We start from the raw sequence: 22,392 nt of genomic DNA on the forward strand, positions 1-22,392 counted from the left end.
TTTGGTTAAATAAATTACCCCCCCCCCAATTCAATAGGATCCTGCAGAGAGGAGACATGAAAGTGAGGCAGAACAACACGCAGGAAATGGTCTGAGGTGGACTCAAACCCAGGCCCCTACAGCGAGGGGTCCAGCCTTCAGTATAGGATGGGTTTCCAGCTAAACCAGGTGAGCCATAGTGGTGACCCAGGCATGCTTATTACTAATACTTGAGTTTCACTGTGCACCGCATTCACCAACTACATCAACACGGCCCGTTAATTTTTACCATCTTTTTATTAAAGTAAGAATATTTAAAACAGCAATTAATTTAAAACCAAGGCAAGTTTCTCCTTTTAATAGTCAGACAGCCACCAAGGGGATGAGAGCATAAACATACACACAACATCTGGTCATAACACACAAAACAATTAAAAAGTTGCTTCAGAATTACATCAATTTATGGCACTCAGACAGTACACAGTCAGTTTGGCTCAGAACTATTAAAACATGTACAAATCAAGGTCCAATGTGGACCACTTCATGCATTTCATGCGCTCAATAAAAACAAAAACAAATAAAAACGGGCAAACGACTGAGTATTTATGAGACGTTCAGGTCACATGACGCAAACCACACGCATCCTTTCCCTCTACTGAGCCATAAAAGCAGCCCTCGTTACAGCTTTCATATTCATCTGTAGTGACTGTGTCTTTTCTGACTCAGACATCCTACTCCCATGACCTCCCTTTGGGAACCACTCATCTAGAAAACGCCATTAGATATCATTAAGACATAGCTAAAGAAGCACAGTGGTCACTGTCCAAATGCAGTAAACAGACTCAGACAGCGACCCCGACGTTGCTGATGTGGCTTGTTTCACGATGGGTTTGAAGGACTTTGACTCCCACTTGTATCAGTGTTATTGTATACAAGCAACATTTCAATGAGATGCACAAACAGCGAGATGTAAGCAGACAGCAAGTGTGTGTGTGTGTGTGTGTGTGTGTCTCAGCATTAAGGAGACAGATTAAGACTAGAAGGGGATTAAAACTAACAACTGGAACATTGAACCCAATCACATCACGACTAGTGAGTCATTAACCCCTCGATGCTGTAAGAGTGTGTGTGTGTGTGTGTGTGTGTGTGTGTGTGTGTGTGTGTGTGTGTGTGTGTACACAGTGGAGTAAGGCAGGAGAAGCGTCAGATCTTGAGTGACACAGCTGACAGAGGGAAGGGCATCTTTCAACAAGTGCCGAGAACGACAGATTGCACATGCTCGCACATGCTGTACACTCAAACGCACGCAGCATCCGTGTTATCCCGCAAATCACAGGCTGAGCACACTGACGTTAAGCAGCGCAAACATCAAAGGAAGACTGAAAGAAAACAGCAACAACAGCAGGGCTTTGCAGAGTATCACGCTTCCTTCTTGTTTCCCCAGCCGAACAGTTTGGACATCGGAGACTTTGACTTTTCCTTCTTTGGTTTTTCCTTTTCCTTCTTAATGTCTGTGTGATCAAAGCGAGAGCGAGAGAGAGACATCATTCAAATTCTTACTTTATAAAGAAAAAAAAACAAAACAAAACAGTTATTACATTGCATTAAGAACACACTGTCATGATGGTGAATTTTCATGTTTTCAAACAATCCTGTGAGACAAACTGTGTTCATGTTTCAGTGTCACTGGCTTTATTTGCTCTCAATGTAGGTGCAGGAGCCCCACCCACTTTCTGTCCAGACCTTCTGTTTGCAAGGGACAGTCAATCAGCAGAAAGTTGCCTCAATAGGAAGAAGAGTTAAAACAACTTGTTCAAAATGGGGGGTAAACTAAGAGGGTTGTTGCCAATAATTAATATAAGTAAAATATCCCGATAGGCTAAAGGCACAGAGCTGCACTATGACCTGATTCTTGAAGAGATTTAGAGTCTGAGCATCATCAGCATCGACAGACATCCTGTTCACACAGTAGTAGTCATGATTCAGGCGACTGAGCCACCCACAAGATGGCGAATTGTAAATGTGTTTTTGAAAAAAGGAAATCGTTTAATATCCCCGAAAAGCAACTTTAATCCTTCTGAGCATTTATTTAGAAAGTCCAATGTAGTTTGGCTAAAATGATTTTAAAGGATGAAACAGCATGTAGGAGCTGTTTGTGAGTGACTAAGTATTGGGGGACAGATAAAAATGTTAAAATGTCACTGTATTATTAAGTGGGCTTTATTTTGTATACATAATTAAACAGCTCCTTTCATGAGCCCATTTAAGGGTCTTTAATATTGCACCGTGATTCAGAAAGCCCCACATTTGCAGCCATCTTGCAGACACAAAAGTCTGACTTAGTCACCACTACGGATGTCCTGACGCCTGCCATCCAGTGGAAAGCAGGTGATTTTCCACATCTCCACCGCATGGGACACGGCACGTGTGTGTAAACGGACACACAACTGCACTCTGAGTGAGAACGAATTGTGAAACTTTGGCATTAACTTTATGAATACATTAAAACTGAAATGGCTAGTCTTTAGCCCACGGTCGGCGTTCGCTCGCTGCAATGTAATGACCTTTCACTGAAGTTCAATAAATCTCCTCAATTTTCAGCCTTGCTTTGCCGGTCATGAATTGCAAATGAAGCCGGATCCAACGCTGCTCTATCAGAGGGTCAAATTAAGCAGCTGCATTATCCATTTGTCTAATAGGGACGCTGCTGACAAAAAGAGAGGGGGGAGCATTTTGTTTGATGCTTTTTCCATTAGCAGTCAGTAGATCAAACGAGATGAAAACATTGCCCAGGCGCACCCTTAAAAAAAAAAAAAAAAAAAAAAAAAAAAAGAATGAAAAATGCACCACGAGTCCCCACACACACAGAATTCTATCTACTTCAATTAGAGGTGTCCATGATGGAAATCCTCAATTGGATAATTTATAAGCCAACTAAGTTGCAGTGACACTGAGGTTATGATAACTAATGAACAGGGTGGGGGGGGGGGGGGGGGGGGGGGGGCTGTGGAGGTGGTGCGGGCACTCACTGAAATCCAGCATCATCTTGTTTAGCTGCTCGTCCTCCTCTTCCTCCCTGAGAAGATGAAGCAGAAACACACAGAAGACAGACAGGTTAGTCAGCAACTGAACGCTACACTTAGAGCAATTTAAATAATCAGTTTCATTACGTCGTACTTAGTCCACAAAATGTCAAAATAAGCCAAAAAGTGTCCCAGAGGGCCGACGTTCAAGTTGATTTTTTTCTCTAGTTAAGCTGTTTCAAAAGTACTGATGAACAAGCTTAAGCCGATTTGCTACATTTAAGACAAAGTAAATAATAAATACAAGACATTTTCCTCAATACACAACTAAAACTGTTATATTTGTAATGCATTTGCTACATGGTTGATTTGCTGATAGATTACAGTCACAGAAGTGACACAGGATAAGAAGTATAGTCAGTCATCTCGTGCGATGCTTTTAATATCTTTGAGTTTTAAGCAGTTAACTCTGTTTGGAGTTAAACATTATCAAATCCAAACTTTTTACACACACACACTCTGCACACACCTGAGTCTGTCCTCATCCAGACCATCCACGATAGCGTTTCTATCGTTGACAATCGCCACCAGTTTCTTCATCAGCTCCTGTTCTTTCTTCCTGTCCCAGGATGTTTTCAGATGTTCTGCACACACACACACACACACACACACACACATCAGCGGTCGGTTTTCCTTTTCCCCCTGTTGTGCACTCTGCTCAGTTTCATCCCTAAACCTCACCTGGTTTTTCCATCAGCCTCCTGAGCTCTTGCTCAACAGTGGGCTGCTCTTCCTCCAGCTCCTGGGTTCTTCCACTGCACATGTTTGAAAATAGAGATGACACCTAATTCACGGCTTTATTAAAGAGTATATCCTTTAGAGAGCAGGTTAAGATGGTCCACCTTAAACACATTCACAGAGACCTCGCGTGTTATTGTCGACACATCTGAAACTTTCAACGTTTTTAGAAAAACACTGCGTCATCCTCTCCATATTTGGTAGTTCTTGGGATAATTCTGTATCTTAGTCAGAATTTTTCAAACATCATTTGGCAACAGATGCATGTTTACGCATCCAGCAGGTGTGTAAGTCTTCTCGCGCCACCTGACAAATGTAAATCTGACATTCAGACTCCCAACAGCTCTGTTTTGGCCTCCACCTCCCCCTGAGATTCTCAGTTCTTGTTTCCTTAGCTGTTGACATATTGACACAAAAGCTTTAAGAATAAGTTTCCACTCTGTTAAAAATATAGGTGTACCCAATGAAGTGGCTGACAAGGGTATACTGTACTATGTACATATTCATTAGGTACACCTGTTCATCTGGTCGCTAATGCAAATAGTCAATCACGTGATAGCAACTGAATGGAGTTAGGTATGGAAAAAACTACCTGCTGAAGTTCAAGTTCACGAGAATGAGAGAGAAGGAGAACATATCCAGTGAGCGGCAGTTCTCTGGGAGAAGAGGTCAGAGGAGAAGGGCCAGACTGCTTCGTGCCATTAGGAAGGCAACAAATAACCACTTGTTACATACCGAGGTATGATGATCGTTGAATGCACAACACAGAGAACCTTGACACTGATGGGCTACAGAAGACCATACTGGGTGCCGATCATGTGACCTAAGATCAGAAAACTGAGGCTACGGTTCACTCAGGCTCACCAAAACTGGACAATAGAAGTTGTCGCCTGGCTTGAGTCTCACTTTCTGCTGAGACAGACAGTAGGGTCAGAATTTGGGGTACACGACATGAAAGCATGGATCCATCTATGAGGTGCCGTAAGGGACATTATTACTGAAACGCTCTCACACACACACACTACTGAAATTTTAGCTCTCACACACACACACTACTGAAATTTTAGCTCTCACACACACACACACACTACTGAAACTCTCTCTCACACACACACTACTGAAATTTTAGCTCTCACACACACACTACTGAAACTCTCTCTCACACACACACACACACAACTGAAACGCTCTCACACACTCACACACACACAACTGAAACGCTCTCTCTCACACACACACACACACACACAACTGAAACGCTCTCACACACACACACACACACACACACACACACACACACACACAACTGAAACGCTCTCACACACACACACACACACACACACACACACACACACACACACACAACTGAAACGCTCTCACACACACACACACACACACACACACACACACACACACAACTGAAACGCTCTCACACACACTACTGAAAAACCAAGGCATTTCAGTTGAACAGGAAGGCATTTCAGTTAAACAGATTCTGGCTTGGATAACGTGAAATCGATTCATTAAAATCCTGAATCGATTTTTTAATATAAATTTATTTTACCCGAAATGCCAGAATCTCTGGTGAAACCTCACAAAATTTCAACAACCACCAAACAGCTAAGACAGTAAATGAGAGCAGGTACGGCTTCTGCACAAAGACGTAAACACACAGCGCGGACCCGCGGATCAGAATCAGTGAGATGTCGCCTTTCTCACCCGACAGCACGGACACGGTCGGGGCTGAAAGCCGACAGCTCGCTGACTCTGATCTGTCGGCAGGTCCGCGCTTTGTTTTCACGCCGTTTTTGCGCCGATTCTAAAGCTGTTAGTTTTATCTCTCTCCAAACAATATTGACTGAACCAGCAGCAAAAGGAGATCCAAACTGCGCTTCACATAAACATCGTCATGAATTCCCTCACTGTTTTGCTTCCACCACGATAAAATCGCACGTCATGCACAGCCCTCTCTCTCTCTTTCTCTGTACTTCAAGAACAGTTTCCCGTCTAAAAATCTGTTTTCTGTATTATTCGCTTGCTTGTTATGCACAAGTCTACTGTTGTTTACAGCGCAGTCGGCCGCTGTTTTTTTTTTTTTTTTTTTTCATTTTACATACTTCCGAAAAGAAAACCTAATTTCTGCCGTTCAATACTGAATAAATTTAAACTTTTTAAAATTATGCAAAATGCAAAACGTTAGCCGTGTCTCTAATAAAACCGCTGTAACGTCAGAGGTAACGTTCATATGTTAATGGTTTTCTTTCGTTTTTGATGTACTGCAGAATATTTTTTATAAAATCCCAGGCCAGGAAAACCACCTTCATGTTTTTATGTGCTTTATCTTCAGCTACTTTGACACAAAGGCATCTGCTGTGATGCTCACACCTTTGATAAAGTCTTGCGTGTGTCCGCTTCCTTTTTTTAAATACAAAAATATGTAAATGTACTGATCTGAATTATAATATTTCTGACTGTCAAAATTCCCCATAATCAAATCGAATTGAATCGAATCGTGGAACAAATCGATTCTGGACCTTAGTGAGACAGCTGCATTACTTAACAATATATTAGCCTCAGCATAAGTCAAAATTTAGAATAGCGGGAGACGTGCATTATCCTGGTTATTTTTTTGGCATATGTGCTTTTTGTCTTTTTTTTTAGCAAAGAAAAATATCTTAAAATCATCAATAAAACCAGGGAGAGAAGGCTTAGCGTTCCTCCATTTAGCACAATGGATATGATATTTACTCAAAAGTATTGTTAAGATATTCATTGTGTGTACTCATGTTGTACAGTGTTTAACTGCATTATGGTTACTGTGGTTTAACAGAGACAGTATTTTAGTTGCCACCACAAGGAGGCACTGTTTCATTGTAAGAGCACGGATGCTGCGTCATCACGCCCCTAAGAAAGAAAAAAAAAAAAAGTACCACAACGAAAATGGCACCCATGAGAAAAGTTTTGCCGCATGTTGATGAGGAATAAAGTTCCCAAAAATATTAAGGACATTTTTGCCTCCGTCGTCATTTTCCTTCGAGTTGATCGCTGTCGATGCTGCAATACTCAACAAGTATGATGATGTTAATAATGTCTGAGACATCCAATGCTAGATGATCCATATAAAAAAAATTATGATGTAATTCAAACAGTGGCACATCATTAATATTTAGGGAAATCCAATTTTTTAAGTTGCACCAAATACATTGTGTGATAGGGCATAGGAAAAAAAAAAAAGATGTTCTAGGGTTTCATTTTCATCAGTACAAAAAGAACACTGATCCACCTCAAAGCCAAATCTCTTTTTTTAGAAATTCTGCCACAGTATTAGTTTTGTTTAAAGTGTGTTTCTTTAACTTTAGGTAGAATAGGCTATTTCATAAATTTTTAGTATGCTTTATCCAGTGTATATGAAATAACTAAATTAGAACCATGCCATGTAACCATTCTGTTGTAACTATGAAATATTTTGTCTTTGAAGAAACTACTAACAAATTTCTTATTGCATTTTTATCAAACAGCTGACATTGCCCTAGCAATAAATTTGGGAGCACTGATGAGAAATTATTGTATATCATAAAAATTTTAATCAAATGAAGCAGAGGCAGTGGGACCAGTTCACAAAATTTGTTATATTCTCTTTGAGAACAGTTTAGACAATATTTTTCTGAAAAGTCTGTGTAACGTAGAATGACACCGTTATCATCCAACAAATCTGTTATGAATATAATATTTTTGTTCAAACCAGTCACTCTTGAAAATTGATTTTTGATTAAGTGTTATTACCCTATTATTCCATAAGGTTGAATTATGGGGAGAAGTTGTGGGTAAATCTCATTTTCCCAAAAATGTAACGTCTGTTTTGGAAAGTTTGATATCTTTATGGGGATTTTATTTGCCGCAAAAATCACATTTCAAAATAAAGTCTAATCCTGTATACTATTTTATTAAACAAGAATCATGGGATGTGGAGCTAAGTAGAGTCTGGCTGTGACAGACAAGATTTTAACCATTTAATTCTAAGGGTGCCAACCATAAATTCCAATTCTGGAGTTTTGATACCACCTTTATTGTATCCCTTCACAAGCTGAGATCTTTCTATGTAATGGGTTTTATTCCTCCACAAAAATTCGAACACATTTCTATTTATGGTTTTCATGGTATTTATCGTTTTTTTATTTTTTATATTGTTTACGTGGCACAAAAAAGGTTGGGGACTGCTGTACTAGCAGGTTGCTGAGTAGAAATCCTTGTAGTGTTTTGAAATATACCACTTTTTCCATCAGTTTCCTTGTCAGGAAACAACTTCCTGTTCAGCAGAAATGCCTCTGGTTTCAGTGGTGTGTGTGAGAGCGTTTCAGTAGTGTGTGTGAGAGCTAAAATTTCAGTAGTGTGTGTGAGAGCGTTTCAGTGGTGTGTGTGAGAGCGTTTCAGTGGTGTGTGTGAGAGCGTTTCAGTAGTGTGCGTGAGAGCTAAAATTTCAGTGGTGTGTGTGAGAGCGTTTCAGTTGTGTGTGTGAGAGCTAAAATTTCAGTTGTGTGTGTGAGAGCGTTTCAGTGGTGTGTGTGAGAGCTAAAATTTCAGTAGTGTGTGTGAGAGCGTTTCAGTGGTGTGTGTGAGAGCGTTTCAGTAGTGTGTGTGAGAGCGTTTCAGTAGTGTGTGTGAGAGCGTTTCAGTGGTGTGTGTGAGAGCGTTTCAGTGGTGTGTGTGAGAGCGTTTCAGTGGTGTGTGTGAGAGCGTTTCAGTGGTGTGTGTGAGAGCGTTTCAGTAGTGTGCGTGAGAGCTAAAATTTCAGTGGTGTGTGTGAGAGCGTTTCAGTAGTGTGTGTGAGAGCTAAAATTTCAGTAGTGTGTGTGAGAGCGTTTCAGTAGTGTGTGTGAGAGCGTTTCAGTGGTGTGTGTGAGAGCGTTTCAGTGGTGTGTGTGAGAGCGTTTCAGTTGTGTGTGTGAGAGCTAAAATTTCAGTTGTGTGTGTGAGAGCGTTTCAGTGGTGTGTGTGAGAGCTAAAATTTCAGTAGTGTGTGTGAGAGCTAAAATTTCAGTAGTGTGTGTGAGAGCGTTTCAGTGGTGTGTGTGAGAGCGTTTCAGTGGTGTGCGTGAGAGCTAAAATTTCAGTGGTGTGTGTGAGAGCGTTTCAGTAGTGTGTGTGAGAGCTAAAATTTCAGTTGTGTGTGTGAGAGCGTTTCAGTGGTGTGTGTGAGAGCTAAAATTTCAGTAGTGTGTGTGAGAGCGTTTCAGTGGTGTGTGTGAGAGCGTTTCAGTGGTGTGCGTGAGAGCTAAAATTTCAGTGGTGTGTGTGAGAGCGTTTCAGTGGTGTGTGTGAGAGCGTTTCAGTAGTGTGCGTGAGAGCTAAAATTTCAGTAGTGTGTGTGAGAGCGTTTCAGTTGTGTGTGTGAGAGCTAAAATTTCAGTGGTGTGTGTGAGAGCGTTTCAGTAGTGTGTGTGAGAGCTAAAATTTCAGTTGTGTGTGTGAGAGCGTTTCAGTAGTGTGCGTGAGAGCTAAAATTTCAGTGGTGTGTGTGAGAGCGTTTCAGTAGTGTGTGTGAGAGCTAAAATTTCAGTGGTGTGCGTGAGAGCGTTTCAGTAGTGTGTGTGAGAGCTAAAATTTCAGTTGTGTGTGTGAGAGCGTTTCAGTGGTGTGTGTGAGAGCGTTTCAGTGGTGTGTGTGAGAGCGTTTCAGTGGTGTGTGTGAGAGCGTTTCAGTGGTGTGTGTGAGAGCGTTTCAGTGGTGTGTGTGAGAGCGTTTCAGTGGTGTGTGTGAGAGCGTTTCAGTAGTGTGCGTGAGAGCTAAAATTTCAGTAGTGTGTGTGAGAGCGTTTCAGTGGTGTGTGTGAGAGCGTTTCAGTAGTGTGCGTGAGAGCTAAAATTTCAGTAGTGTGTGTGAGAGCGTTTCAGTGGTGTGTGTGAGAGCGTTTCAGTGGTGTGTGTGAGAGCGTTTCAGTGGTGTGTGTGAGAGCGTTTCAGTGGTGTGTGTGAGAGCTAAAATTTCAGTGGTGTGTGTGAGAGCGTTTCAGTGGTGTGTGTGAGAGCGTTTCAGTGGTGTGTGTGAGAGCGTTTCAGTGGTGTGTGTGAGAGCGTTTCAGTGGTGTGTGTGAGAGCGTTTCAGTAGTGTGTGTGAGAGCGTTTCAGTGGTGTGCGTGAGAGCGTTTCAGTAGTGTGCGTGAGAGCTAAAATTTCAGTGGTGTGTGTGAGAGCGTTTCAGTGGTGTGTGTGAGAGCGTTTCAGTAGTGTGTGTGAGAGCGTTTCAGTGGTGTGCGTGAGAGCGTTTCAGTAGTGTGCGTGAGAGCTAAAATTTCAGTGGTGTGTGTGAGAGCGTTTCAGTAGTGTGTGTGAGAGCGTTTCAGTTGTGTGCGTGAGAGCGTTTCAGTGGTGTGCGTGAGAGCGTTTCAGTGGTGTGCGTGAGAGCGTTTCAGTTGTGTGTGTGAGAGCGTTTCAGTAATAATGTCCCTTACAGCACCTCATATCCATCCTTCCTTGTCTCAACAGTTCAGGCTGATGGTGGAAGTAGTACCAATTGAGCACTGTGTAGACTCCACAGCCCATCTTACTGATTGTTACTGACCATGTCAATCCCTTTATAACCAGTGTCAGCAGGATAACACACCATGTCACAGAATTCAAACCACCTAAAACTTGTTTCTTGAACATGACGAGTTCACTATACTCAAACGGCCTCCGCAGTCACAGGATCTTAATCCAGTACAGTGGATTAAGTGGTCCAACCCATTACGGACAAGGTGTACCTAATAAAATGTCTGGAAATGCTTTATAGCTACAAGTCAGTGTTATATCCGTCTTTACCATTTATTTATCAAATTAGTATTTTCAGTGGAATTGTCGCTGTTGTGTTCAGCAGCGTCGTGCTTCACACTTGTGTGGACACTGCAGACAGTCGGGGGTTGGTGGGGGTGGAAGGGGTGAGGCAGGTTAGCTGGACACCCTGCAGTGACTCGGAGGAGGGAGGACACTGGGAATTCACACTGTCAACCTTCTGGCCACAAGTCTGTTTCACTAATCGCTAAATAGTGGCATGCCCCCTTCCTGAGTGTGTGTGTGTGTGTGTGTACACTCACATGTAGACCAGTTCAGACTCCCGACGCATGGCCAACTGTTTGTTCCTGATCAGACCAAACCACTCAACCATGAGCTCGTCCGTGAGAGTGTCATCGTCACCCTCTGACGAGGAACACAGAGCACAGTTAATCCCAGACACATACATTAAGATTTCTCTTACATTCACAGCACGTCCTGACTGAAAAGCCTTCACAAAACACACAGCTGGCGCGTGCATCCCACCTTCTTCGCATTTGCGCAGCTTCACCTCCAGATCGACTCCCCTCTTTTCCAGCTCGTTTAAATTCTGTTCAATCTCCTCAAGCTCCTTCGTGATGTCCTCTTTGGGAATGTAGTCTGGCTTCATCTACAGACGCAAACAGATGCAGAGAAAAGTGCATGAATGACATGCTCATTTAAAAAAAAAAAAGCTACGGCAAACTTATTTTCAGAGACCCACTACCTTCTTTGTCTCTGACTTGGTGCCATTCTTTGTTTGCCCTTTCAGACCCTCCTGTAATCCTAAAAAAAAAGGTGGAGATAAAAAGCAGAGAATAAATCAACCAACAAAGCTAAGAACGGATAAAAATTAGAAAGGCACGACTCACAGTAAACTGTTAGGAAGGCTTCTTCCTGTAAATGTTTGGTTATGACCACGCTCTTACCCTTTGATCTCGGTGGAGTGACAGAAATACTCAGGCTGGGAAACTGAGAGGAAGGCCTCGCAGAAATCTCTGAGGTCTTCGGAGCCTCATTAGACCCTGGTTTAGTGGAAGGGCCAGCAGGCCTGTGGGCGGGAAGAGGGACAAATGGAGAGGATTCGATTAACCTACGACTAGACTCTTTCCCCGTCTTGCTACAGTTTTGATTCATGAGAGCGAGAGGAAAGGTCATTCGTGGAAAAGGAACTCCAAGCACTGAGCATATGTTGCACCACGGAGGACTCGACTCAGTCCCAACACCATTTGGGGCTCGCATGCATGTGGCGGAAGAGGAGAGACTGAAAGCTCTGACTACAAATGATGGCCGAGACATTTGGAGGAGCAGCAGGTACAGGCTTCCTGTGGGAGGAATGTTTGGTGAGACGGATGAAAGACTGGATCACACGATGGATGGATGGACAGGACATCAGGAGGAGGGGGGGGGCTCATACAGTTAATGCCTCACGATGTCGATATGCTGAGAGGCCACCCACGTACATACACTCCCTGCTGTTATCAGGAGCACGAGTCAATAAGGAAAAGGACTCAACGAGAAGCATAAGAAGTAAGAATCAATTAAATCAATCAAACAAGTCTTACTTGGTTTCTTTGGAGACGGGCTTGAGCTTCGACCTCCAGTCTGCAGGAGTCTCAGTCTCCTTCACTGCTGCGGGGAAAAAAAACAACAACAACCAAAAAAAAAAAAAAAAAAAAAAAAAAAAACAACAATTGAAACCAGTTCAGTTCCCTCATTAGACATCCACTAGTCAATGTCAGTTCCTAGTTCTGTTTGGTTGTAAATGCTATTTGTTAAATGGCATTTTTACAACAATGACAGCAAATGCACAAAAGCCAAGGATGATATTACACCCAAAGTAGCTCCCAAATAAGCATATAAGCAGCAGATTAGAGACACAGTATTAATAAAATTATTAATAAGAAGCACTGTGGGAGTACAAACCAAGGCAGCTCACTCTCTGGGCAGCATTTATATATAAGGAAATCATATTTTATACACAAACATAATGTAGGAGTAGGTGATGGATAATATGTATTGATTTGTAAATAACTTGAGATTATTGTATATAAAATTATACTATAGTAGATTTCTAACTAGGCAGCTTGTTCTCTTTCTCTCAACAATACTTTCTTTAAAGACAGAACACATTTCAGGGTCAACTTGGAAGAAAGGCAGATGTGAAATGTAAAGGTCAGAGGTCAAATGTGTGTCAAAAGTGTGTGTGAGACCTTGTGTATCAACTCTCTGCTTGTAAAGTGTGTAAGTTTAACCTGATGTGTTGGGTAATGTACTGCCCGTCTTCGAGGGTGCCCTGTCTGCAGTCTTGGCCTTGAGCCCGCTCTGACTGCCCGGGCTCTCAGAAGAGTTTGTGGTGTCTTCAAACTGCAGGTCAGACAGGATCGATGGGTTCACTTTCAGCTTCACCTTCCCTCCAACTCCCTCTTTCTCCTTCTTTGGTGTCTCAACTTTAGGTTGAGATCTAAATAGAGGTGAAGAATGCAACTTAAATGCCTCTCTTCACCAGTAGAGGTCAGGGTAGAGCAGGATACAAAGTGTAATCACATGTTTCTGTGAGTCTCAAGTTAGATTACTTACTTCTCAGTTTTATTTAGTACTGTAGTCGCCCACGATTGCTTTTTGTTGTTATTGTTGTTTTCCTCAGACAGTTTTTTGGAGATGAAGGCTGCTGCTGATGCTTTTGACTTATTACTCTCGTCTTCCTGTTTCACCTTCCAGCCAGTGCCAGTTGTTTTAGCTGTATTCCCACCTTTGTCCAAACTTTCATTTACCTCTTTTTTTCCAGTACCACCCACATTTATGACCACAGTAACAGCTTTCCCTGCCGTGGCCTGTTGTGCCTTACCACCAATACTCTGGCCTTTGTTTATGTCCACATTGAAGGTTGAAGTCTTTTTCTCCTCCACCTTTGCCGTGTTATCTTCCTGGAAGAACTTGAGCTTGGACTGGAGTGTCTTGGCAGCGGTTGCCGAGGGTCGAGGAGTTTCAGCCGGCCTGGTGTTGATAGATGGGGTCACAGTGGTAGTAGTGTCACGTGAAGCTGTGGGTCTGGCCGAAGAGTTAGATGATGTAGCCCAGGGGGCTGGGGACGCAGAAGTGGACTTGGGAGTGGTGGGTTTCTCCGACACCCGTGAAGGACTCAGACTGGAGGATGTGTAAGTAGGAGCAGGTGTACTGTGTTTACTCGAGTCTTTAAGAGGAGTGAATTTGGAAACATAGGAGTTTGGGGTCAAATCTTGAAGAGGCGTGCTTGTGTTTGCAGATGACAGCAACCTGTGAGAGAGAAAGTACAACACACACACAGGTTACAACAGGGAACATAGTCACAAACTAGGAACATAAACCTGCAGTTGGTGCCATTTTAGCCTCAATACACCTCGTTTATAATGATGCTAACCTGCAAACCCAAGCTACAGGAAGACTGTATTGGTTCAAAACGTAAATTAAGCTCAATTTGACTCTATTCAACATTTTATGTTAATAAATGAACATTCTGAATTCATAGAAATGTGTAACATTTGCAATTTACAAAAAAAAAAAAAAAAAAAAAAAAAAAAAAATCTACATTTAGCAATAACAGTGTTCTGGCTAGTTTGCTAAAGCTACTCATTTTTCTTTTCCTCGTGATAGAAAAAGCAGGACAAATTAAGGTCCTATGTAAAAAAAAAAAAACCAAAAAAACAATATATCAAAAAATGAACAAACAATAAAACAATTTAAGCTTTTTATTTAATGAGAAAAGTAAAATAGTCTTTGCTAAGAAGAAACTAGCTAAGTTTAACTAGGTAGCGGCAGAGCTAGCAGTCAATAGCTAACAAAATCCATGGATTTATCTGATTAAGAGACTTCTGAAATATTTAAATGTGTTTTTCAATTATTAAACTAGTTAAACTGTATGAGAAAGGAAAACTAGAATATTTTTTAGTTGTTTTAACCGTTTTTCTTAATACAAGCGATTAAAAAATAAAAACTGAGTTATATAGAGGCATTACAAATACAATAATTAATAAGAAAAACTAAAATAAGTATAATAATTCTCTAGCATTCTTACACAAATCAGTCTTTCCCTGTTCTAATGGCAGACTTGGAATAAACATAATGGACCTAAATGGCGCCAACATTAGCATTCCTATCATCTTACTTTGCACAGTTCCTGTGATAAAGCTTCCCATCCACTAGATGTCGCTGCACCAGGTGAACGTGCTTATGACAGGATGCACATGTGCTACTCAGGGTGCCTGCCTGAGACTTTCCAACCACAACCTCCTAGAAGAAAGAAAGAGAGAAAAGAGTGTGGACAAGAGGGGACTTCAGCCGTTACAACTAACTGATGTCACGCAATGTGGGCCTTTTTTTTTTTTTAAGTAACTACATTGACGTCATGGTAATCATCTGCTGACACAGACCAAGTGACCTGTCTGTAGTTATTTGGTCATCGTTGACGTGGATGAACGTACACAACCTTGGTCAGTATTTCGTAAATGAATTACTTTTAGACTTCCGCCCCAATTTAGAAATGTAATAGTAACTATTCAATTTTACCTGTGTTGAAGTTTTGTTTTGATTTGGGGAAGGAAGTGGCTTTGTGATGTTGGAGGATGGGGGAGGGCTGTTCTCTCTGGCAGGCTTAGAAGAGGGAAACACCTTAGACGTCACAGCCTGGTTCTTCTTCCCTGACGGCTCATCGCTGGGGCCGTCGGCTGGACGCTTTATACCCGCCATTCCACCGACTGTATGCAAAGACAGATGAACAGATGAGATGTGTGCAGATGGACAGAGAGGGATACAGTAAGACTTTATTTAATACTCACTCGGGGAGCGTCCGTGGAAGTAGTTGTAGTATTGGGAGACATAAGTCAGGATGCTGAGGCGGTCAGGAATCTTAAGTGCCACCATGTCTTCTGCATCCAGCAGCGCTGGAATTCCCAGTTGTTCTTCTGCAACACTGAACGCCTGCAGATAAAACCAGTTTTATCCAGTGAGAAAAGAAACAAGACTTTGGGTTTTAAATCTAGACGAATGCAATGCACTTATAAATCATAAAAGCTTACGTTGTGTGATGTCTATGAAAGACTTTCTAGATCTTTAAGGACACCAAACATGATTGTGTTCTTTAGATGTCCCAAAGAAAAGCAAAAGATGATAAAGGTGGGCATTTGTTTCAAAAATGCATGCATTCTCTGAGGTTTGCAGACAACACAAGTTTAATTTGAAAGAGGAAGAGATGTTTGCATAGTGTGAACAAACCATTTTCATTGTTCTACTGTTCCTATCTACGTCAAATACAAATCACCAACCCGGATTTTGTTGAATTCTATTCCCTCTACCCTTTATGTGAGTCACTAGTGAGAAATAAATCAAGAATTTGCACACTACACTAACATCCAGCAATTCCACGGAAGAAACAAGCAGTGGCAGGCCAACGAGCACCAGCGTCGTTGTTTAATCGGTAATCAGATAATGAAGAGAGCCACTCAGATGCTGTTTACTTTGCTGTGCCCTGTTAATCTCTTACAGCGTTTTCTTATTCGATTGCCCAACATGTTGTTTCAGCTTTGAGCTGAAACCCAGAGCAGCGTCAAACAGTTCCCGCACTTTAGCTTTATTCTCTGCTGGCCCAAAGAGCAGGCGTTTTGACATGTCGAGCTCTTGGCACTCCCCGAGTTCAGTCTAACAATGAAGAATCTGTGAAGAAAAAGTAAGTGAAGAATGCAAAGTGCCCGCATTGAAGCAGTCTGCTTTTTGCCACCACTTCTCTGCTCGCCCATGCTGAACGTTATTTCCACAATTACCCAAGATCCCACGGTGCTGATGTAAACCGAAGTTGTGTCTTAAACTCAAGCTGACTAACTTAAAGTCTGTTTTCTTGGAGTATTGAGCTTCATCTGTGTAGAGGAGCTGCACACTCAGCTGTAAATCTCAAACACTATCAGGGGCACAGGTGTGGCTCCTGTGGTCATGGTTCATTTACCCCACGAAGATTACCTGCTTCCTCGCTGGTTATATAAATATGATGATGTTCTTCAATGTCAGATAAGCAACACTGAACTTTTCATGTATCATTAACTATCCCCCCCGCACCCTTAATGTCGAGCTTTGACACCGTCAATAAAGCTGTGGTTTGAAGACCATTGCATAGGTACCAGGGTTTTACAAGGGTAGTCCTAGTAAGCCGATCATCCTCACTAACTTCTGATCCAAACCTTTGTTCTGGACATGGCCTGAAATATGACAAAAAAGAGAGACAAGGGTTTTCCCTAGCAGGTGTCACAGGGCAAAAGAGTTAAAGTCCAGGGCTATGAAGTGGAGTTAACTCATGACTCCTTTTATAGAGGAGAGTCATCACAGTTCAACAACTGGTGAAAGAACTGAAAATGAAACTGTATTTTTACTTCAGAGTCCAGCCTGATCTGTCTTTTGAGCCCAGACAGACACTGGCTGCTTCAACTTTTACACCAGTGCTGGATGTTATTTATATGCACGCATCACGTATGCTGTATACTGCATGTATGCTGGGTCATAAAACACTGAGACCGATTACAAACCTTAAAGCTTTCCCCCACGATTCGAGGTTGTATACTCAGGTCAGATGGTCTAGCTTATCAGTGTCATTATAAAAGCTATTCTCGCTTTGCTTCACTCATTCTTACTGACCTACATTCATCAAAAAAGAAAGGAGCGTGGGATGTTATTGTCTACATTTCCAAGTGTTATTCATTCAGTCTTTCCTGAATGTTCACACTGAATTTGGACAAAGAACGCTCATATTTGCAGCTTCCTCCTCCTGGAGGGAGGAAGGATGAAAATCAACTAAGTCTGATGGCGCTGGGCCCTGTGTTTTGGCCCGAGACAATTTCCACTGATGTTTGAGGTTATAAATTGTGTCTGTTTTTATATTTTACTCTTCATCCCACAGAGACTGGTTTTGTTTTGGTTTTCTGCTGTCTGTCTTGGCCAGGACATTCTCACAAAAGAGAGTGTCATGCTATCCTTTCTAAATAACAAATATACCTGTGCTTTCTAATGACACAGATGGCAGAGTTACTTTTATTTTGCCAAAAACCCCATCCACTGATAAGGATCAGCAGATGTCGCTGAAAGTATTTGGAAAACTAACACGCAGGTAAAAAAGAAATCAATAGTTACGTTGACTGAATTCACTCATAAATGGGATGTACAAGTTAACATCAGGTGAGCAAACAGCACCACACACCACGAAAACAGCTTCAACAAAAACTAGCTTAAACTCATTAGCCAAAGTGGCTGTGTCCATCTTTTATTTACAGTTTGTGGATACAGCTAAGGATTTATTTTTTTAAATGATGACATGGCTGCCTTGGATGATGTCATCTTTTATATACAGTCTATGATTGAGACTTAGATTCAGATTTATTGTCACATGGCATCACCATATTTTAGATATGTGCAAAGGCAAAAATAAGAGCATCTGTCTGGCAATGGAATAAAAACAAAAGTAAATAAAGGAACAAGTCATGATTTATTTAGTGACTTGACAGTGGTTGGAAAATAGCCCTTCTGCGTCCTGCTCCTGTAACTGAGGACGTATTTATAGTTTTCTGGGCTGGGACTGGAACAGGTTACATTCAGAGCAAACTGGTTTTCAAAAAACAGACTGATTTATTAACTCGCATCATAAATGATAACTAGGGTGGTGATTTTTGTCCATCAGCTTTACTTTAATTATTTAAATAAATCAATAAACTCTATAATTTTTGCTAACAATACTAAGAGTCTACAGGATGGCAATGCAGAACCATAGACTCTGTATAAACAGTGCATGCAGTCACCAGTTGGTGGGGATATTCTGACCTTCACCATCTTGGGTTTTTATAAAACTAGATGTGACGAATGAGGGCTGGGTCTGATTGAGAAACTGAGGACAATGCAAGCTTGTGTGGTCAGTTACAAAGTAGCCATGGCTGAGGGATTCATTATTTCCAAAACAGGAATGTTCATATTAAAAGTTCATTTCAATCCATCAAATAGCTGCTGACATGCTTCAGTCTTAAGCTGGCATTGTCATATTCAAGAACAAAATAAAAAAAAAAGGGGGAGGGTTAAGGGAGCCTTTGTTGGATTCAGGAAATCAGTTTGTAAAAAAAAAAAAAAAAGTTAAGTGTGAGCATCCAGAATGGAAACGTGTCTTACCAGCTTGTTGTTCTCATAGACATCGTCCTTCTTCAGCGAATCAAATTTGCTGCAACAGAGCAGGAAAAACCCAGAAGTTACAAAACACATAAATCAACTTCCCTCCTGCAGTCTTCAGTTTTGAAGCAGCGCAGACTAACATGTGTTATGCAGTCATGCATTGCTGACTCACTTCTGCATACATCACAACAGCAGCGTGACACCTGCCTCACTGATCCCACGCTGAAGATCTGAAACTAACATGAGGTTCAGCCTGCATTAATCACACGGCCACGACTGAGCACGCTGAAACTGAGCCTTCAGCCACTGTTTACTGCTGCGGCTCATGTAAACATGGCAAGCGCCTTCGCTCTGCTTTGGCTCGCCATAAATACTGGAATGAGGCGATTACAGCAGCTGTGTCTTTTCTGTCAAATGGCCTTGCTGAAACAAAAGCAGGCATCTCTGCGAGAGTGACTGGCCAGGAGTCAGTTAAAGATGATGAGAAAATACTGCTTAGAGGCTTGGGCATCAATCTTGCAAATCTTATGCAGTGAAGAGTGCAAGTCCTCAGATTTTTATAGTAGGTACTGGAAAAGTACAACTAACTCTAAACGTAGACATAATAATGTAGCTCATTGTCCAATTGTGATGATGACATTACAAAACTTAGTTTCTGTTGCGACTCGAATTGAACTTATCAAGGGCACATAGTTTAAAATGGGACCGTTTCTGAGGACAGATCATCACAAAGTTGGACACGACACATGTGGCCAGCAGCAGTCACAGGGATTTGTAAAATGCCCAATTCCATTACGCAGACATGCTGAGCATTGAAATCGAGTGCAGATATGTAATAGTGCTATCTTGAAATCACCCCCCAGAAAACCATAAGTGACCGTCTCTGCAACGCTCTTTGGGTCACAGCTCAGCTTCGTCTCCTGCTTCCTACAGATCAGCAAATGTTCAGATTTGTGTCTGACAAAATAACACAAAGAGAAGGAGAAAAAGCGAAACTCTGCCATTAAACTCGGAAGCAAAATCACTGACTTCAATCTTCCATGAAAATAGTTTTGTGTTGTCAACAGACAAGTCAGGAGTGCAGCCAATAAGTTTCACTTATTTCCTGCTTTCGTTCTCCGGTCCTGTTCCAGGTGTACTCACATGAGATCGGGTCTGTGTTTGTGGATGAGGGCGCAGAAAGCCAGTCCGTCCCTGAAGGACGTGGTCATGTTGGTGATGGAGACATCCCGGTAGCCCTCACACTGGATCCGGCACCACTGCTGCAGAGCCTTCACGGCCGCCATCCCGGAGCTCGGAGCCGGACTGATCCGTGTGAAGAGCGCAGCAGTGCCTCTGGAAGCGCTCACAGAGCTCCCTCCTTTCTTCGCTCCTCAGCGTCCAACAAGTAAAACTTTAGAAACTTTCCACAGAAGCCCAGACTGACGCCTTTTCCGGGAAGCTGGGAAGGCAAGTCTTTTTGCGTTTGTGTGAATCACCTCACTGACTCTGAGTTAAGTGGAAAGAACCTGGACGTGACACCTGCGAGAGGTCGACGATGACGCGATGGTGTGGGTGGAGTTTGTCCTTTAACTCTTTGTGTTCATCTGCCAAGTGACACCGCAGATTCTGGGATCCGATACCAAGCAAATACAGGGCCAGTGTACCGATACCAATACCGATAATTGTAACCTACAAACATGAGATGAATCATCAATTTGCAAATTTTGAACAGATTTTAATGACCACTGGCATTTTTATTTTCCACAATAATTAGTTAACACAACAAAACACACCTTTCAGCTTTTCATATATTTTGAAATTTGTTTTTTTGGAGAGCTGGAATGTAAATTTTAAAGCACTTGGTCGGGTTCTGTATTTTAAATGTGTTGTAGGCTATGAATAAAACAGATGTGACAGTCAACAATAAAAGGTTATTATATTCAGACATTTTTCATAGTGCATATTTGAGGTATATTTTGTGAGTTTAAAAACAATATTTTATTACAATTCAGTAGGCTACATACTGACCGTAAAGTATCGATCCGATATCAACATTTAGTTTAATTCACCCACATCTATTGCATCTGTCTGTGTTTGCCTGTCTGCTATAAAGCCAAGTCATAAATCCAAATTTATACAAAGAGAAAAGTAGCCCTCTACTTACTTCCCTAAGTGCTGTTCCAGAGAAGACGTAGAAACCACAAAGAGAAAACCATCATGTGTAATTTTGCGTGTGTTAAGTATGTAATATAAATGTGACCTCAGGTCATTAGACTCCCACAGATACCCAGAAACATTACTGGGGACTTGCAGCTATTTGAAGGATTTCCACCCTGAGCTTAACAAACAAAAATCTATAAGTACCCACATCCCACCTAACAACAGGAACACATGCCCCAGTATGTACCTAATGTCTGTAATGAGCTATTTTAGTTATAAGGGGATAAAGAGTGAAAGCTAGGTGTGGCTTATTCTTGTGTAAGTCAGCTTGCCCGGTCTTGTTCTGTCTGCTGGGTGTGTTGAAGGAGAGGGGTGTAGTCTCTTCACTGAGTTACCTGACACCTGCAAAATCCAGCAGGGTAAGACAAAAGAACAGAGGGCTGGGTTTACTCATTCAAACGTGCAAGGATCCATTTTCACCCACCTTTCTGCCAGGCTTCTTAAAAGAATTCAGTTAAATTAGATGCAGAGAAAAAATGATAGAGGCAGCAATACCTGATCATAAGATACAAGTTTCTGTTAAAAACAAAAGCAGTATAACCTGTATCTGCTGGTATTAAAGGTACTTTCCACTGCTGTCTAAAGGGTCACCACTGTGGATGGATGGATCCACATGTTTGGATTTGGCATAGATTTTACACTGAATGCCCTTCCTGCTACAATCCTCTCGTGTATCTTGGCTTGGGCCCAGCACTCAGAGTAAGTCTGTGACTTCCTGAGGTCAGGAGCTCCTTTGTGTCTTCTCTGGCTTATGCATCCAAGGCAAATATGATTATCTTTTTTCTGCTGACATGATTTCCTATATTGTGTGTGAGAGAGAGAGTTTTAAAAGAACAGTTTCCCACTGTCTCTGTTCTGTTTTACCCAAATTTGATCTGCATTTCAATTCTTTTTTTCATTGCATCAGTTCACAATAGTTGAGAGTGGGAAGGAAAAACTCCCTTTTAACAGGAAGAAACCTCCAGCAGAACCAGGCTCCGGGAGGGGGCAGAGAAGAGAACAAAGAAACAAAAGCAGAGTCTAAAATAAAGTGTATGGCATGCAGTAATGGCATGTAGCCACGTGATGTGTGGAAAATGTGGGTGTGGCCAAGAAATGCTGAGTCCATCAAGGGAAGCGCACCAGCAGCATAACTAAGGGATGGCTCAGGATCAGCTGATCCAGCTCTACATGCCAAAATAGAACTTTCAAGACTAATTTTAATAATAGACAGGGTGTCTGTCTCATGAATCCAAGGAGTTTTTGGAACATCCGGATAATAAATCGTTACAACAGTCCGGCCTAGAAGTAACAAATGCATGAACTAGATTTTCAGCATCACTCTGACACAGGATGTTTCTAATTTTAGCAATGTTGAAGATGAAAGAAGGCACACCTACACACTTCTTTAATGAGCATGTTTACTCCAAATCACTGCCAGGTTCCCTGCAATG

The 22,392-nt window shown here is 41.8% G+C and overlaps 1 protein-coding gene and 1 long non-coding RNA gene across 3 annotated transcripts; one reads left to right on the forward strand and one right to left on the reverse strand.

Annotated features, from left to right (window-relative positions):
* Positions 1-322: 322 nt before the first annotated feature.
* On the reverse strand, positions 323-20,059 carry LOC146707378 (MICAL-like protein 2). Of its 2 annotated transcripts, none has more exons than XM_085458700.1 (16): positions 19,901-20,059; positions 18,758-18,806; positions 15,400-15,541; positions 15,131-15,318; positions 14,730-14,854; positions 13,166-13,861; positions 12,841-13,049; positions 12,151-12,214; positions 11,515-11,636; positions 11,313-11,371; positions 11,093-11,216; positions 10,870-10,972; positions 3,744-3,817; positions 3,532-3,646; positions 3,009-3,055; positions 323-1,490 (listed from the first exon to the last, which is right to left on the reverse strand). In XM_085458700.1, exons 1-16 carry the CDS (start codon positions 20,041-20,043, stop codon positions 1,399-1,401), a joined length of 2,352 nt encoding a protein of 783 aa, XP_085314826.1. In that variant the 5' UTR covers positions 20,044-20,059; the 3' UTR covers positions 323-1,398. The 2 variants fall into 2 exon arrangements, with proteins under 2 accessions (XP_085314826.1, XP_085314824.1); XM_085458698.1 differs by having other exon boundaries at positions 12,151-12,217.
* Positions 13,242-20,682, forward strand: LOC146707379 (uncharacterized). The gene is made up of 2 exons (XR_014920829.1): positions 13,242-13,743; positions 19,891-20,682. It is a non-coding gene; the product is annotated as an uncharacterized LOC146707379 (long non-coding RNA).
* The last annotated feature ends 1,710 nt before the right edge of the window (positions 20,683-22,392 follow it).

This window comes from Copadichromis virginalis, linkage group LG6, assembly GCF_057382275.1.
Source record: "Copadichromis virginalis isolate Kocher_CV1m ecotype Utaka linkage group LG6, C_Virginalis_male_GT1.1, whole genome shotgun sequence".
Classification (NCBI taxonomy): Eukaryota; Metazoa; Chordata; class Actinopteri; order Cichliformes; family Cichlidae; genus Copadichromis; species Copadichromis virginalis.

What these genes read in the sequence shown, in the direction of transcription:
- LOC146707378 (XM_085458698.1), bottom strand. Translation starts at nt 20,043, where the DNA reads ATGGCGGCCGTGAAGGCTCTGCAGCAGTGGTGCCGGATCCAGTGTGAG. An exon ending in TCTATGAGAACAACAAGCTG is followed by an intron (nt 15,542 to 18,757) that starts GTAAGACACGTT and finishes TTTTATCTGCAG; the next exon opens with GCGTTCAGTGTTGCAGAAGA. An exon ending in CCAAGTCAGAGACAAAGAAG is followed by an intron (nt 11,217 to 11,312) that starts GTAGTGGGTCTC and finishes TTGCGTCTGTAG; the next exon opens with ATGAAGCCAGACTACATTCC.